The following is an 18,119-nucleotide window of genomic DNA, read 5'->3' on the forward strand; positions in this document are numbered from 1 at the left end:
GAACCTTTCCCAATGACCCAAAAGGCAACCCAGAGGCGTACGCATTTGTTTTGACTTACCCTGACCCAGAATGTGTTGAGCATTCACCAGAAGACCTTTAGAAGGATTTCAGCAGACCTCTCTGATTTTCCTTCTGTCAATTCTGCCAGGCGTCCCTGGTCAAAAGTGCTCACGCACTTATGCGGGATCCGCTCACTCCGGCCTCAAACCTGGGTAATATACCAAGAAGAGTTTTCCAAAACTCCCCTCTTCCACCCAAGGAGCTCCCCCTGATTCTACTCCATCTCGCCTATTCCCATAGAGTTCAACTCTACTTGGGAGTCACCAGCCGTGAAACAGGGAAGGACAGCTTCCTGGCTCTAACCAGCACCGCACTCTAAGCGGAGGTTGCTTCTTTCCCTCCCTTTTTTTTGGAACCATGTCTTCCCCCAAGCAGTTACCTTTTTTACCAGAGGCTTTTTCTTATCTGGGAACTCCTTGTCTTCTCAGGGTTAGCTCTCTCCGTCTTGTTTTCTTCTCAGCCACCCTTTCCTCAAGCCCTGCTCATGGCTGGTGGAGGTTTCCAGCCAAATTTGCCTCAACCCCAGTGCTGAGGGAGAGCTCTCTAATGCCGGTCGTCCACCCATCTGAAAAGAGGTTCTTTGAGGGAGAAGGCGTAAGAATTTTGAGGCAAAATTCGCCTTTAGTCCACTTGGTGCCCCACGTTGGGTGCCAAAACTGTTACCGGACTGTGCCAGTCAACAGCTGGGGCAAACCCCAGGTGGCCCCAAACTTGAAGCCAAACAGAGCCTGAGACGAGACTTAGAGCCAAAATCAGCTTTATTCTAGTGCACTATAGAATAAAGGGAGACAAAAAGGGACTTTCATCCCAAAGCAGCGTCTCAAAAGTTGCACCCCAGTACATGCGTTTTATACCCTAGGTAACCCATTAGGTCACCTAATACACATCTAATGCATCGATACATCAATGTATGGACCCCCTCCCGTGCTGGAGAAAGAGTCCCTTCTTCTGTCAAGGACCAGACATTTCCCATGTCTATTTCTTATCTGCTCAAGATTCACACAGGCTTGCCATGTTCTTACTCCCTGCACATTTGCAACTTTCATGGCGGCTAGGACCAGTTTCCACTTTGATTACTGTATTCGAGGTCAGGCTAGCATGTTAGCTGTGGGTTACACAAAGTTCATTTTGTTCTTATCCCCCTCCCTTCTGGGACAGTAGAACTGTGGTGTTTTTACTATGTGGTCTTCCTTTGGCCAACTACTTTTGGGGCCTTTCTCTGGCCAATTACTTTTGGGGTGTTTTGGGGTGCTGCAATTGGCAACTGTGACATAACCTTGTAACTTATTTTTGAAGCTGTGCACAGCAGAAATTGATAATCTAATAAGTAGCCCTTGCAGCTCACTTTCATTTTGTTTAACAGGGAGCATATGCTAAGTATTTTGAGAGAACAGTATCATAACAACACTGCTCAGCTACCTATATATTTTTATAAGAAGAATAGAGCTTGCACCTGATATTGGACACAACCATAGCCACCCTGTGCCACACATCCCTAATTTCTGCACTCTGGTTAGCGAAATTCTGGTGAAGAAATACTCTAGGCTCTTTGTTAAATGCAAATAGACTATATTTATCCGAATGAGTTCTCTAGTTCAGCAGAGTCTTCGAATTTATTTTTTGCTTTTGTTTTATCTTGCCTGCCAGAATCAGTGTGAGAGGTGGTGGCTTCAGATGCTAACAGTAGCATTTTTTTTTTCACCATGGCAACAGACATAGTGGCCCATGTGATTGTTTAACTGGCTTTCAGGGACACTGGAGATGTGATGGCAATGTCAGTGGCTGCTGCTTCCTGATTGGATAGCAAGCTGGTTAGGTTGGAAGGACCCCTTGGCTTACTGCATAGTTGTCATGGTACTTGTAATAATAAGCTTAAGTGCTGCCTCTGCCTCTTGTCCCTAGTCAGCTCACTGTGAACTCTTTCTACTATTTGTTTTTTCTTTCTTTCTCTCTTAAAGGTATGGATGTTGCTATACTGTATTAATTGTGTGAGGACACTGGCATGGAGGGCTTGACGCTCAAAAATCAGCACCATAAAGAAGCAGATTGTATGTTGACATTAGTTTATGGGCACTTCATTATAAGAGTAGCACTATCTTGATGGTCAGTCAAGCTTTTCTTTTCTGTACCCTTGACAGTGTTTTAATTAACACCGACTAGCAGTAGGAAATGTGCTACCTCATCTGCTGACACTTCATTTGTTTGGTGTGGCATGGCCAGAAGGAATGAGAATAGGGATTATATCACTCAGATGATGCTAACTTTGTTGTGTTCTGTCTGTTTCTTTCTTGCAACTTTCCATGTTATTAATTTTAATGAGATGAGGTAGCTAATGTCAGAGCAAGGCAAGTTTCTTACTGTAAAATATTGAGATACTGAAATTTTCAGTCTCTTCTGCCAGATAAACTTGTGCTGCCTTTACTGGCAGATAAGTTTTAAACAAGGACTTTCCAGTCATAGTCTCTTTATTACAATGTACCAGAATTTGAAAAATAAAATAAGAATAGTTTAAACAATGTGTATAAACTGTGGAAAATGCTTTTAACTTTAAAAGTAAGTTGAGGGAAATATATTTTAAAATACACTTTTTTGTTCACATATTTGGGTTTAGACTTTAGAGGCATCTGCTGAAACAATTGAAATTATTGTTCTGTATTTCTGCATGAATGGGTCTGCAGCTGTTCGAGGTTGATAGTACAACATAGTACAACATACTTGCTTTGGATTCTTTATAGCTTCACCTTCAAAACCCAATTACCAATATGAAGAAAACTCCACACCATAAAGTAGAGCTTTACAAGGAAGCTAAAGGAAGCTAGATTTGCTAGCAGTCCCTGGAACCATAGTAGGAGTGCTGGATTTTGGAGATTCAGTAATATTTTAATTTCAAAATGCACCTAGATGACTTCAAATGAGAGAAAGACTCACATGTGCCGCATTATGTAGCAGATCTGTTTTTCCTGCAGGATATCTTGAATAATCTTGATTCATGTGATCTTGAAGATGATGACCTTATGCTTGATGTCGACTTACCTGAAGATGTACCCTGTGATAATGGTTAGTTGAATAATGTGCATGTTTCTTAATTACTTATTTGAATTTCCCACTGGTATTTTGGTTGCCTCATTGCCTCTACATGTGCCATCCACCGCTGCCATTTGCTTTGGACTCAGGATGCCCCTAGGAGTACCCCCACTCCCACCACCAGGTCTCCTGCTCAATCTGTTGTTGCTACTGTATAGTTTTTCTGAAACATTTAATCAGAACAAGTATCTTTTACACTGCATTTTCTGAACACTGAATGTTGTTTAATGTCATGAGCTCCAGCTTTCTAAGTACTTCTAAGGTTTGATATGCTATGTAATGCATTTTATGTAATACAATAGATTTGTTAAAGTAGTCGTGTAAATGAGAACAGAGAAAACTGCTGCTTGAGTGCAAAATAATTTTCTATGAACATTTTCTGTTGTATTAGTGTTAAGTGGTAAAAACTATTAAACTGACAATAAATTCCAATTTCTTTTGAAGAGTAGCTTATAGTATTGCACTGAGCATTTAAATGGGTTTTTCAGGGCACAATCAATCAATAATCATACGTAGATTGGCTCAAGCAAATGCTAGAATAGTTCATACGCCTTTTTTTCTTGTTCCATTTTGGAGTCTGTGATGGAACTTGCAGACTATTTATAGCACTTATTCTAGTGCAACAAGTATGTACTCAGTGAACGGTAGTTTTAAATCACAGGGTCAAACTGGGCTCATTTCCCAACAATACGCAAGCAGGGAATGAGCAGGAAGGAAGGCCTGTTTACAATTTTGCATTGCAAAACTTTGCCTGAGTAGGCAGCGGTAGAATAATGGATCGCTCAGTTATGAAAAGCTTCTTGTAGTCAAGGCTGAAAAATGTGAAGAGAAAGCATTTGGGTAAGTAGAAAGCCTAAAGGGTTTCTTGAAACTTTTCTGTCTGGCTGCAATTTATATTTTGGCTTGGTTTTTCACAGTTTGTAAACAGTTGCCAGATACTGCTTTAACAAAGCAAGTTGTTGGTGTTCACAGATACTGAGATAGTGCTAAAATCTCTGTTTCATCTTCCATGGCGGAATGAATGTTTTAACACTTTTCTGTAATTAAAAAAAATATGTTTGATACTCTGAGTATTGAAAAAGAAAGCTTATTTCCTTAAATGTGCTGTTTGTGTCACCTTTAAACGTTTCTCCTACATCTTGGGATTCTGATAGCCAATCAGTTATTCCTCAGAGGAAAAATACTCTAACTTTTCTGAACATAGGCTGAGTGTTGATTACTTTTCATCTCATGTGACTGCAGATTTAACTTGCCTAAATAAGGTAGCTTCTTAACTATTGTGAGAGCAAATTAGTTTCATCATGCTTTGTATAAAATTTCTATTGCTTGAAATTTAATTCAGTTTATAGACAATTTAAAGTGCAGTCCTATAGATCAGAGATGGAAAAAAGCCTTCCTCCTCACAGTTATCTTTACTGGCTTTGTAATGCTATGAGTTGTAGATTTTGTAATGTCTAAATAGACATAAGAGAGCCCTGTTACTAAGTACATACACATTAAAAACATTTATATCTTTCATATTGCTCTTGAGCTGACTCACAGCAATAATTTAAATTTAATCACAAAATTAGAAATTAAAACTAAACACCAATAACTAATTCACTGCACATTAGTTCTTGTCCTTTTGTAGATCACTGTAAATCAATGAAGAATAACTGACAGCAGTTTTGGATTTCTGGGCAATAATTGGTTTCCCTGAATAATGTTGAAATATTTTTCTCTTAACTTTGCAGTGGATTGTGAAAATATGAACCGTTATGAGCGTCCAGACAGAAATATCAGACAGCAGAAAGAGGGGTTGTGGAAAAGAACCCCACAACGATGGAATGCCCAAGACCATTATCATCTTGGGCACACTGACCACTATCCCCACAGTAAAAATGATCTGAACAGGTAAGGTATTTGGAGAAGTAAAATGTTCAGGATGCTTCTCTTTAGTGAAAATTATGGATAATTATTCATAATATGCCATCATAGTGTTTTACAGATAAGCACAACAAATTAGCTTCTGCTCTGATGGCCAAATAATCTAAATAAGGAGAACTAATGGGAAGATATAAGAAGGAAGTAGCAAGAGTTGAGATGATGAGAATATTTCATGTAAACATCATAAACAAATATAATTATTAGTCTACTGCTCTGTTTTCCTACTGCCCATACATAATTCTAATGTGTTTAAAGTGCATTGGAGAACCAAAAACTCTGCTGCCATATTATTGAGAAATATATTCTGAATATTTTCATGCAGTTTAAATGAACTGATAAAAAAACGCAAGATCAGAGCACTGTCTCTGACCTCAGAGTTGAGAATCGAAAATGTTCTGGGGCCTACCTTCCTTAATTGATACTTTGCTCCTTACTTGTAAAAAGTATCCCTAACTTAGAAATATTTTTTTAATGTTAGTACCAAGTGCCCACCACTAGCAGTTACTTTATCTCTTAGAAAATATATTCTTGTTTTACTCCCATGGTAGAGGAAATACCTTCTAGGATGGCATCTTCTCTAATCTATGCATATGCTATTTAAAAATAGTATGCCTTTATGTCTCAAACTGTTTGAATCATAAGCATGATTAAACAACTCTGAATTTGGGTTGTAGCAATAGCAACATGGTTAATTATTACTTCTTAGTAGATTCCAAATTACCCTTCATCTGGGAACACTGGAGTAATAAGCAAGGCACAAAGAATTGTGCTAAAAACATAATAAGCCACAAAACATCATTATAAAGCTTATGAGAGCAGCTAAAAAGAAGAGAACAGCCTACAACTGTAAACCAACTCTAAAATGCCCGGGCATATTGAAAAGTTCTGACCTGTGGCCAGAATGTGTGAGTGACAGTGGTGCCCTTTGATTTCCTGAGGGGCACCAATACAGAAGGCTTTTTCCCCTTACCACAACATAACAAACTTCCCATGGCAAGGATGCATGGAGAAGAGCCTGCTCTGATTTTCTTTAGGCATTAAAGTAGATATGAAATTAATTGGGTCTCATACAGTGCAGACGTGATTCCTGTTAAAGTTTAATGTCGATTCACTTCCCAAAAATGTTTTGTAGGAGCTGCAACTATTTAGATGCCTCTCCTGTTGGTCACCTTGAAGGCTATGGAGCACCAGCCTTGTACCCGCCTCTGCGGAGTTTGCCAGCAAACACTGTGATGCTGGATGAAATGACGCTTCGGCATATGGTTCAAGACTGTACAGCTGTGAAAACACAGTTATTAAAAATGAAAAGGATACTTCATCAGGTTAGTAAGTTATAAACAGATGGGGACACTTAGTATTTTCTGTTTTATGACAAACGAGAACAATATCTGAATTAGCTGAAGCTGAGCTTGCTGAGATAGCAGCTTTCAATGGCAGGTTCAGAGATGTCTAGCGGAAGCAGAAAAAGGTATTTTCATTTCCATGGTATCCACCAGTTTGCTCCTTCATTTGCAACCTAGCATGTCATATCCTGCATTCTTTCTGAGGGCCCCCTGGAATTCAGAGTTGAATTTTCAAGGATGTTAGGAGTTGGAATGGAAAGGACAAGTCTGTTCTGCAACTGGAACAGTGCTTGGAGGAGCTAGGATTGAAGCCAGTTTTTATACAAAAATTATTTGCCAGTTAAAAAAAGAAGAAGCTTTTTTGGCTGGCATACAAAGGGGTTATCTGTGTCTGTAAACTATGTCTGTACAGTTTTTAATCCTTTTCCCTTTCAACAGCAGCCTCCACCCAAGCCTGGGCAACCCTCCTGTGCAAAATTTCTGCACACTTTAAATAATGGAGTAGTGCTAAAATCTATATTAATTTATGTAGATATCAACCACTTGTCTTCTGAATAACTAAGAAAAGAAAAGATATGAAGTAATAGTTAAGAGGTTCTGCTAAAGCAAGTTCATTGACAGCATAATTCAGACTTGTAAATGAATTTTAGTTGAAAGATGCCTGATTTATAACCCAGTAATTGTAAACTAGACTTACAGGAAATATCAAGGACAAAACTCTAACTTCTGAAAGCACTTTCAAAATATAATTAATAGTTACTTTTGTCCCTCTGAGTTCCATAAAAGTCCTTTAGGTGATGATTTGTATACCTCTAATCCTATAGACACAGACTGCTCTTCCTCCTGTCAATATGTCCCCCTCAGTGGGAGTTTGCTTCTAGTTAGAAAACCGCATAGTTGATTGCTTCATCTTGAGCATCTCCTCTTAATTACAGCTGTGGCTGCAACTACCACCTGTTTGTCAAGCCCATCCATCTCTCCATCCAGCCCCCCTCACCCCCTCTTTTGGAGAAGGGAGTGGATTAAAGCATCACACTCATAGGGATGTGTCATGTTGCTGCATATCGATTCTCTGCTGTGAATGATCATGCTCCATTACTGGCAAAGTACACTTAATTAAAATGAGCTTTCCTTTTCCCACATAATGGTACTGGCTTTGTAGAGGAATCTTGTCTATTAAAATGTCTTGTGATGTTTCCCACATAATGGTACTGGCTTTGTAGAGGAATTTTGTCTATTACAGATGTCTTGTGATGTCACTGATGATGTGGTCCATTTAAATAACAAAGCTCAGCATTCTTTGTTCTTAAAAGCAACTATGTAGCCTTTGTTGAAGGAGATTATGTTTCTTTCAACTACTCTGGGCAATATCCGAAGAATTCAATATAGGCCATATGGACGAAAAGTAAAATCGGTAAAACAGGTTTTTTTTTAATAGTACTAGGGATATTTCGAAAGGACAGTTTTGGAGATAAAATCCTATCTTATTTCATCCCTTTTATAAGCCTAATGATACACAATTATTGTATACCTTCATGTTCTTTAGTTGCCCCTGCTACAGAGTATTTCTGATCAAAAAATATAGAAAGTTTTTGCAGACCAGTTCAGACTGTGTGTCACAATATTCTGGTATTAACTTCTATGACTAGCAATAACTCTCCAGGACAAAGGTCCCCAGTGTGGCACCCGCAAGAAGTCCTCAACATGGTGCCTGCAGACACCCAATTTAAAAAAAAAAACATTTATACTGTTTTTATTTATTCCGTTTTATTAATACATGTACATGGGCTTGGAAGAAATGCATGCATCTTTCTAAAAACTAAAAAGCCTTCAATAAAAGTGCCCCAAATTTCCAGATAAGTATTTGTTTGAAGGTGGCATCCATATGCCATGCATTCAAATATTGACAGTGTTTTAAGGTCTTCAGCCTGTTGTGTTACATTACATTTAAAACATGAGGTAAAACTTTACCCTTCCAATATTGTAATAAATATTCCTTTAGGTTTCATAGGTGCAGAGGGCTAATTTCCTTGAAACAGGTACATAATTTAAAAGACCAGGTACATTAGTGAACATTAAAGATAGTTTCAGAGCAAAATTTATCTGTTTAATAACTTTCTCCAGCACCAAAAGAAGCAATTACTGGACATTGCCAGAACATATGTCTGGCAATGTCCAGTCTAAAAGAAGCACCAAAGCAATTAATTGAACTAGACAGTTTAGTGTTGTGCAGCAAATAGACATCAAACAAATCTTCTTACTGAATAAGATTCAGCCTAAGATCTATCAAAGCAACAGGTAGAGATGCCAAAATGTCAATCCATTGATTAGGCACTTTGTGGTAGCAAATTTCCAAATGTACCCACTGGTTGGGAACATGTGATGTAGGGTTTCAGGCAGAGATATTTCTTCTTACAGCTAGTTTAAACTATCATATTCCTATTGAATAAGCTGAAAGCTGAATGAAAAGCTGAAAGCCATTACCTGCAGGCCTTTTCTGTGTGTCACAACTAAACTAGAAACATTTCAGTTAACTATAGTTCTGTTTCACCTGTAACTGAAACTATCATTTACCAGCTTCAGAACAAGCCAGCATGTTAAACCAAATTCAAAACATGGCTTAACACCCTGGTGTGATCCAAAATGTGATCATTTCTCAGTTCAGATATATCAGGAAAAGATGGGTAATTGAAATTCTCCCAGTTTGCTTGCTGATGCTGCAAAAGGAGGAGTGGAAGGGCTATGTTGTGTGCAATAAGACTTGTTCATGTTGACTTTTTAAGCTGTGAGAGGATTGTCTGAATGCAGCCAATTTCTATCACTGAGCTACAATCTATCCCCATATAATGCTATTTTCATTACCTTTCAAGTTACATATGCATATCCAGCTCGTTATGTTAAATACCTGTCACTGCAGGTAAATTTTTGTCACAGTACAGGTCTTTCCGTGTAAACATTCTTAGGCAGGGAAGAAATGGAAGAAAATGTCATGTCATTTCTGAGAAAGCTGGGATTCCTTTATGCTTCGTTTTGGTTATGGCGGTGTTAGTGGCTATAATTCCAGAAGAGTTAAGTATTACGAGCCTGATCCAAATCTCCACCATACAGCTGCTGTGGCTGCATGTACGTTTCCTGGTTTAGGGAGCACTGCATAGGGCCATCTGCAAGTTGATGGGAAAGGAAGAGGGAAAAATCAGCCTTACTCCTCAGCTCAAAGAGTAAATTAGTAAATTAATTGCTAAGAGGGCGTGATGCATGCATACCAGCTTGCCATGCTAGAGGGGAGCTGCTTATGAGCAATTGCTAGTGTGCACAGTACTCCATCCAGCTAAGAATGGACCCTGGCTGGAATGGGACATAAAACCAGACTTGTTTATTTCCGTACCCTTATTTATATGGCCCTCTCACCAACATAATTTTTGGAATGGCTTACAAAACTGACAATAGAATAAAATATTGAAATACAATATAGTGATTAAAATACAGCAAAACAGTAAAATGCAATTTAAAACACTTCTTTTTATCAACAGAAGCATGCAAACAATTAGCTGCTCAAATCTTAAATAACCTTTTAAAAGCAAGATTGTTTGAAAAAGCTAGATAAATAAAAAGGCCTTCACCTGGCACCACAAGGGTGTTAACAAAGACAACAGCCATATCACGGTAGGGAGGGTTTTCCATAGCAGGTGTGCCATGTAGTGTGCAGTCATATAGGACAGATGCCCTTAGGGAAGCTCTTTTCTTTGAGCCACCTTTCCCTAGGCATTGCCCACAAAAGCTCAGCAAGGTGGGGTGAACCCCAGAGGCTTTCTTCTTTAGCTTTTCTCTCCTTTGGTAGGACCGAAAGGCATGGGACTCTGAGCCTGTCTAACATAGCAGAGACAGGACCTAAATGCTAGTAGATACAAAAACTTTTGCTTCCTTGCCCACTTCCTCCTTGCATTTCCTCCTTGCTTACAAAGCCCTCTCCCCCATTTGCTTCCCTCCCCAAGTTACCGTGGAAGTGTCTGTTCTGGCTGGAAGATTGCTTGGGAACAGGGAGTCAAAGAGGGACATGGGGGACTTGTCTCTTTGAAGGTTGGATCTCTGTCTCTTGAGGATATCAGAGGAGGATATCTAAAACATCCTGTACTAGAGATAATGGCATGCTTCTGCACTCTGTACTGGCAAGTTAATTTCTTTGCTTTTGCCACTTGTGAAGTAAGAAAAAATAAAAATAGAAAAGATAAATTTTGAAATATATAAAATAATGTGCATTGTTTGAATAAAAATAAACTTGTACACATGGAATATTGAAAACTAGCTGCATATTTGGATAGTCACAAATTTTCAATGAAAACACTGAAAATGTTTGGGTATATATGTGCACAGTATGCAAAGAAAGTATCATTTTCTAATGCCATTGATTGTCTTGTATTAAATGTTGATAACCGAGGACACAGTCTGGGGAATTTCCATCACTGTCCAAATTCAGAGAATTACAGGCATTCTGTGCAGGATGGAAGGAGCACAGTGGAGAAGGTTGCTTGTCCTGTCTTGATTTCAACTTTCTAAGTGTTTTGCACCTGCTCATGAGGAGGGCAGGTTCAGACAACATTGGAATGTATTGTGTCCCAGGAGAGCCTCACCTCTCTTACCTGGAACCCCCACCCCCAGTCCTATCTCTGAGGTTGGTCTTCTAAACTGTGTCTGTAATATACTTCAGACTGTAACTGGGATGGGGAAGTTTCATGATTAAAAACAAGACAAAGCCTAAGGACCAGTAGAATGGTTAGTCATACTTTAGTTCAAAAAAATTAAGATTTAACTGCTCAGCAAATATGGGAAACTTTTCTTTTGCAGAACGATGAAAATGTGTCACTCCACAACATTGCTCTCTCATTGCCTTCAAGCCCAGAACTTCAGGAGCCTGAACCAATATATAAGGTAAACTGACTGTGCTTGTTGCAGAACAAGGCCTGAAATGAATATTTTGCTGTAGCATGTGCTTTAATGCTGAAGATATCATATTTAGCTAGTTTTGATTATAATAAAGGTACCTTACATTTGCAGGAATACAGAATCTGGTGTATTTTCCAAAGTGTTAATTTTTGTACTCTTTATCCATAAGCATTCTAAATGTAACTGTTCAATGAACATGGAATTTGGTTTGGTTACATAATTTGGATCTTTGGTATTTTGCTTTATATATAAAATAAGTGTCCAAAATCAGTGTAAAATGGAGTGCCTAAAAGAATTGTAAAGTATTCTATCTGAAGACATACAATTTAAATCAAACAGTAAAGTGGAAGAACAAAAGAAAAATTAGATAATAGAATAATTATATGGTAACAGGAACAGGAGGATGTTAACATTGATGGACTTAAGGGATATTTTAAAAGCTGTAATGATCTGCTAAAGATGATCTCAGTAAGTAATGTGCTTCAGGTACAAGGATGCAAAAGAGTTAAAAGTGGAAGTGCTCATTATGACAACTGAAAATAACTATCTGAGATATAGGGTAAAGAAGTGAAATTACACTAATCCAAATGACATTTTATTAAAAACAATGACATAAAAGAGCCTAATCCACATAGGGCAGATTCTAGAAAGAGTATGCTAGGTTACCTCAGTAACGCTTTGGTTAGTGGGAGCAGACCAGCTTCAAACTGTGGGTTATAAAGCTGGCTTCTTTTCATTAACTATAGTTAAGATCAAGAGTTAAGAACTATAACATTTTAGAGTTCCAATGTAATGCCAAACTGTGTTTAATCTAAAATGGCAGTAAATCCTCTCCATTTTCCTCTTATTCATGTCAAATGGGTACTGGAAGTCTGTGAGCCTGAGTATCCTGTAGCTTGTGCTTCTAACACATTTTACTTGAAACAAACAGGTAACTAATATTTTTAAAACTGTTGTTAGTCGCAAAGTCGTGCCCGACCCATCGTGACCCCATGGACAACATTCCTCCAGGCCTTCCTGTCCTCCACCATCCCCCGGAGTCCACTTAAGTTCACACCAACTGCTTCAGTGACTCCATCTAGCCACCACATTCTCTGCCGTCCCCTTCTTCTTTTGCCATCTATTGTTCCCAGCATTAGGCTCTTCTCCAGGGAGTCCTTCCTTCTCATTAGGTGACCAAAATATTTGAGTTTCATCTTCGCTATCTGGCCTTCTAAAGAGCAGTCAGGGTTGATCTCCTCTAGGACTGACTGGTTTGATCGCCTTGTGGTCCAAGGGACTCACAGGAGTCTCCTCCAGCACCACAATTCAAAGGCCTCAGTCTTTGGCACTTAGCCTTCCTTATGGTCCAGCTTTCACAGCCATACATTGCAACTGGGAAAACCATGGCCTTGACTGTACACACTTTTGTTGGCAGGGTGATGTCTCTGTTTTTTAGTATGCTGTCTAGATTTGCCATAGCTTTCCTCTCCAGGAGCAAACATCTTTTAGTTTCTTGGCTGCAGTCCCCATCTGTGGTGATCTTGGAGCCCAGGAAAATAAAATCTGTCGCTACCTCCATTTCTTCCCCATCTATTTGCCAGGAAGTGAGAAAACCGGATGTCACGATCTTAGTTTTCTTAATGTTGAGTTTCAAGCCAACTTTTTCATTCTCCTCCTTCACCCGCATCAAGATGCTCTTTAGTTCCTCTTCACTTTCTGCCATGAGAGTGGTATCATCTGCATATCTGAGGTTATTGATATTTCTCCCAGCAATCTGAATTCCAACTGGTGATTCATCCAGCCCCACCTTTCTCATGATGTGCTCTGCATATAAGTTAAATAGGCAGGGCGACAGTATACAGCCTTGCCAAACTCCTTTCTCAATTTTGGACCAATCAGTGGTTCCGTGTCCAGTTCTCACTGTTGCTTCTTGACCCGCGTATAGGTTTCTCAAGAGAAAATAAAATGGTCTGGTACTCCCGTCTCTTTAAGAACTTGCCACAATTTGTTGTGATCCACACAATCAAAGGCCTTAGCATAGTCAATGAAGCAGAAGTAGATGTTTTTCTGGAACTCCCTAGCTTTCTCCATGATCCAGCATATGTTGGCAATTTGCTCTCTAGTTCCTCTCCCTCTTCGAAATCCTGCCTGTACTTCTGGTAGTTCTTGGTCCACATACATTTTTAAAATAATTTGTACCAAACTAGCACCTGTTCTGTGATTTTGTTTGAAAGCTCAAACTTCCTACCCATGGGAAAATGAGACTCTTTATTACATTTCTTGTAGTAATACGTTAATACCGCCTCGTTTGTATTTTATGCCAGACTGATGATTTGCTGAGCGAGATCACACAGCTTAAAGAAGACCTAAAGAAGAAAGATGAAACAATCAAGCAACTGGAACATCGGCTTGTGAGTATATTATACTCCATAGAAAATGTGGTGTCTTCAAGAATAATGTAAATTAATATGTAGGGTAGGTTTGCACTTGTGTACAAAACAGTGGGGAGACAAAGATATATTGAGTTCAAAACAGCAGGAACTTTAATATGCCAAGGAATTCCATTCACTTGTGTTTGAAGATATCCTTCAGATTTAAGTGAATGCAAAAGCCTTTCATAGGAATTGCATATATAAATCACAACTCTCACAGGCACTCCTAAAATAAGACAGGATATTTTTCCATTGGTGATGTCCACCTGTTCTGAATGCATAAAGGTAATGTAGGTTAACTTTAGAATGCACAGTTCCCAAATAAGAAGAGTTGAAATAAATTTAGCTTTAGATCAGCTTTCCTTAACTTGGTTCCCTCCAAATGTTTTGGGCTGCAACTTGCATCATTGCTGCCTCAGACCACGCTCCCTGAGAAAATATCTGGAGGGGGCCTGTTGGGGAATGCTGCATTGACAATTTTTATTGCTATTTATTTATTTTATTAGATTTCTATCCCACTTTTTTTCTTACAACAAACTCAAAGCAGCTCACATGTTTTTCCTCTTGCTGCTCTCAATTTTATCCCTGCAACCATAATCCTGTGAGGTCAGCTGAGCTGAGAGTCTGTGACTGGCCCAAAGTCACCCAGCTGGCTCCATGCCTGAACAGGCACTAGAACCCAGATTGCCTGAGTGCCAGTCCTGTGCTCTTAACCACCACACATACTGGCTCTCACACAATGACTTCTTCAGTCATTCTACATTAAATAGAAGTACAGTTTGACTATATACTTGTAACATGTGATGGACCTTGAATTGAATAAGCTAACAACTCTAAAAAAGAGTTGACATTGTTTGTAGTTGTATAGGTTTAAAATAGAATTGCAAGGCATTTGGGGGAGGGGGGTTATTTTGAATGAAGATATTAGAACCGAAATGTGAAAGCAGATAAAGCAATTTGAGGAATGTTAGCATTCTTCATGGAATTTAGTGAGAACTGCAGAGAAATTTTAATGTACACTATCTCCATAAATGCAAGTCTAAGGTTTGGTCTGCGAAACTGGAAGTATTACAGACATTTTATACTGCTGCTCATGTACCATCTATATTTAAATAAGTACTTCTGATGTCTCTGGTATGAGACCTCGATACAGGACTACAAATGTATCTGTTATTTATTTTCACCCAACTCCTTGTCCTTTTTGTATGCATAAAAGTCTGTTAGATGTAACTGCAGCGAAGACAGCAAAAAACCTGAAGTGGACTCGTGCACGTATGCTGACAAATACACACAGACCTCTTGGAAGAAAAGTGCTGTGAGTAGTTGATACAAATTTTGTTCATTGTCTGATTGCTGCTTCTGCAGAGCCATTCACACAGTTCATCTTGCTGTAGTACTTAGATCTACATAATTTTAAAAAGATGCTTCACCATTTGCAGCGGTGTATGCACTATATTTAGTCTTGTGTATGCTTTCTGTCTTCTTTGCTTAGATTCTTTGATTGCTTAGATCATATCTTCAGTAGGAATTCCATTCCTTTCTGCTTTTTAAGTAGTCTCCTTTTTAGGAATGCTGTCAAAATCCAGGATGGAATTGTTCATATAACTGCCGGCATACCAGAATCCCAGAATTGTTTTGACTAATCTCTAGATTTACTGTAACTTTCAAATTTAGCACACCTATTTCAGTTTTTATGAGAACAGTGTGACAGCACTATCTTTGTAATAACTTTCTTTCTCTTACTTTCACTATTTCAAAATTTTCAGCTTCTGTCCTGGCTTTAGTTTCAAATTTTGTAATTGTAATTATTACCATATTGGAAACATTTTCAGAGTTGATGGCCCCTCATTGGACATTATTAGTCTTCAGCATTCATAATATACAGGGAGAATGGACACACACACACCAAAAAACAGAAACTGTCTTCCTAACAGAACACCAACAATGCTACTAGGCTTCGGCATAATGTTAAATGGTCAGCAGATGCTCAGAAAATAAATCCCAGCAGCTCAGTCTTGAGTTAAAAAAATGGGATTAATCTTTCAGCCAGTTGGAGGCATGTTTATGAAGAGAAGGCTTCCTTTATTTTGTCCATCTTATTTTGCATCTGTATGGTTTGTTGATTATCTTCTGTGTCATAAAGAGAACTTTTAAATTCAAATTCAGTGATATCCTTGACTATGTAGAACAGTTGACAGCCATTTCAACAATATCATGAGCTGTACAGACCACTGATTTTTAACGGGATTGTCTAACTGTGCAGCATGTTGTTCTTGAGTAGCCACTCTGCAGAATTCATGCCACAAGTCTTACACGTATTGGAGACTTGCAGTATGCCTGGAGAGGAAGTCCAGTGTGCCTGGATCTGACATAGTCAAGCATGTAGCCCTCTTTGTCTGTTCAGCAAGTTCAGTAGACCCAGGGGCAAAACTAGCCTTAGAAGTTTGTCCTAAGTAGCACTGTATTGTACTGTAGACTAGAGTAGTTCATTGTAGGCTAAGCTTCTGGAGAACTCTGAGAACCTGCCCTTTAGCAAGACTGTAACTCCTCCTGCACCACTTAGTGTAATTGTTGTTGCTGTCATCTGCATGGATTTCCCCCTCTCTGTGTATTTGTGGGCTAGGTTGTCTCTATTTATTTGGTGCGGAGAGTTCTGTGCTGGAAGCTACCTAACAATGCTGTATTTGATTTGGATAAATGTTTTCAGGCATGTAACTTTTAAAACTAGTAAATTAGGATCATAGGTTTTTCTGTATAACATGAAAAAATAAGTAATTTCTTAGCATTTCAGCTGCTAAGCATCTTATAGTCACATGTGTTCCTGTCTTTCTTAGAAAATAGATGGCACATTGCTATATGATGGCACAGTTATCTAGTCTTTGAAAACTCATATGATTAAAAAGCAAACATACAAACCCAGATTTTCTGTCCTTGATATTTTGACCTTAATCTACATTAGAATATTGTTCTGAAGGAAATCTAAATGAACCTAACCGGTTCATCACTATATTCTGAAATAGCCTGTAATTTTGTTCTCTCGTTTTCATTTGAAGTAGTGTATCAGTTCAAACATATTCATATAGACCTTATTAATCCAGCTTTTAAGACCCTTAAATCAAAGGTGTTTACAAGAAACTTTTCTTCTGCTTTATTGTCTCCTTGTGTTATTGTGAGGAAGACTCTTGTTCTGCAGCAGTAGAATGTATATTTTTTAAAAATCTGTTGCGTAATCAAGCACTAAAATATCTATATTACTTATGGTAGTAGAAAGTTACTCTTACTGCATTTGTATGCTGATTTACTTAATAGAAAAAATGGGTTGAAATCAAATAACAAAATAGTGGGTCAAATATTCTGTATGGATAGATAAGAAAATGAAAGAATATATAATCTGCTGCAGAGCTTCTTTTGGCAGCACCTGCAGGATTGGCACAATGACTTTTTATGCCCTACCATATTTACCTCCCCTTCCCTCTTTTTGCTAATTTTCTTCTGACACCCCCTCTGAGTAACAATAAGGTTGCACTGTTGCTTTAAGGACTTCTAGTTTAGAACTGTTAAACTGACTTAATTCTTCAACACCCCATTTAAAATATTTGTTTTAAGTAAGTGTTTTCAAACAAGGCAAACAATACCTGTACATAATAACATTAAGGCTGAAGTGAGGTGCTGGAACAAAAGAGAAAAGATCCCTCATGCTAGTGCTCTGGGTATCAAAACGAAGGTAACAATTGTTAAATGTTAATGTAAAAGATGTTACTTGCTATATCTTCTGTGACAATAGAAGATATAACAGGGTATTTGTAAAATATCTCAAATTCAATCCACATGCTAAAAATGAATGTGGTTAATATTCTGCATATAAGTTGAAAAAAGCAGTGAGGACCCTGTGTGAGCTTTGCATAGAAAAGAGGAGGCATGTTCACATTAATTTATTTTGAATGATTAGCTCCTTTACTGTACATAAAATATGTGGAGTATGAATTAGCATAGGTTAAAGGAAAACATTTGTTAAAAGTTTGTAATCCCATATGCTGCACTCTGGCATGAATGAATGAATGAATGGATATCTTATCCTTCCCCTTTGTGATGCCTTTCAGGTACTTGTAGAGTGCCTATCATATGACCCTTCGCTCTTCTCTTCTTGTGGCTGAACATGCCTAGTATTCTCAATCTTTCCTCATAGGGCTTTGCCTCCAGTCCCTAAATCATCATTCTTACCCTCCTTTGTACCCTTTCTAGCTTTTCTGCATCTTTTTAAAACTTAGCGTCCCAGAACTGGACACAGTACTGCAGGTGAGGTCTGACTAATACTGAGTACTAGTGCAACTAGTACTTCATGTGTTTTGG

General features: G+C 38.5%; 1 protein-coding gene across 6 annotated transcripts in view; it reads left to right on the forward strand.

Annotated features, from left to right (window-relative positions):
* The window catches only part of CCSER2 (coiled-coil serine rich protein 2), a 68,592-nt gene that overhangs the window by 24,684 nt on the left and 25,789 nt on the right, over positions 1-18,119 (forward strand). For 5 of the 6 annotated variants that reach the window (XM_044420353.1, XM_044420352.1, XM_044420356.1 and 2 more), the window contains 6 exons: positions 3,028-3,118; positions 4,879-5,038; positions 6,204-6,393; positions 11,257-11,340; positions 13,662-13,748; positions 14,986-15,084. In XM_044420353.1, coding sequence (XP_044276288.1) covers positions 3,028-3,118; positions 4,879-5,038; positions 6,204-6,393; positions 11,257-11,340; positions 13,662-13,748; positions 14,986-15,084 — 711 coding nt within the window. Of the gene's footprint in view, positions 1-3,027; positions 3,119-4,878; positions 5,039-6,203; positions 6,394-10,406; positions 10,581-11,256; positions 11,341-13,661; positions 13,749-14,985; positions 15,085-18,119 lie in introns of those variants that run through there. The other variant, XR_006413752.1, reaches the window with a different exon arrangement.

This window comes from Varanus komodoensis, unplaced genomic scaffold (assembly GCF_004798865.1).
Source record: "Varanus komodoensis strain SLA01 unplaced genomic scaffold, ASM479886v1 scaffold11, whole genome shotgun sequence".
Classification (NCBI taxonomy): domain Eukaryota; kingdom Metazoa; phylum Chordata; class Lepidosauria; order Squamata; family Varanidae; genus Varanus; species Varanus komodoensis.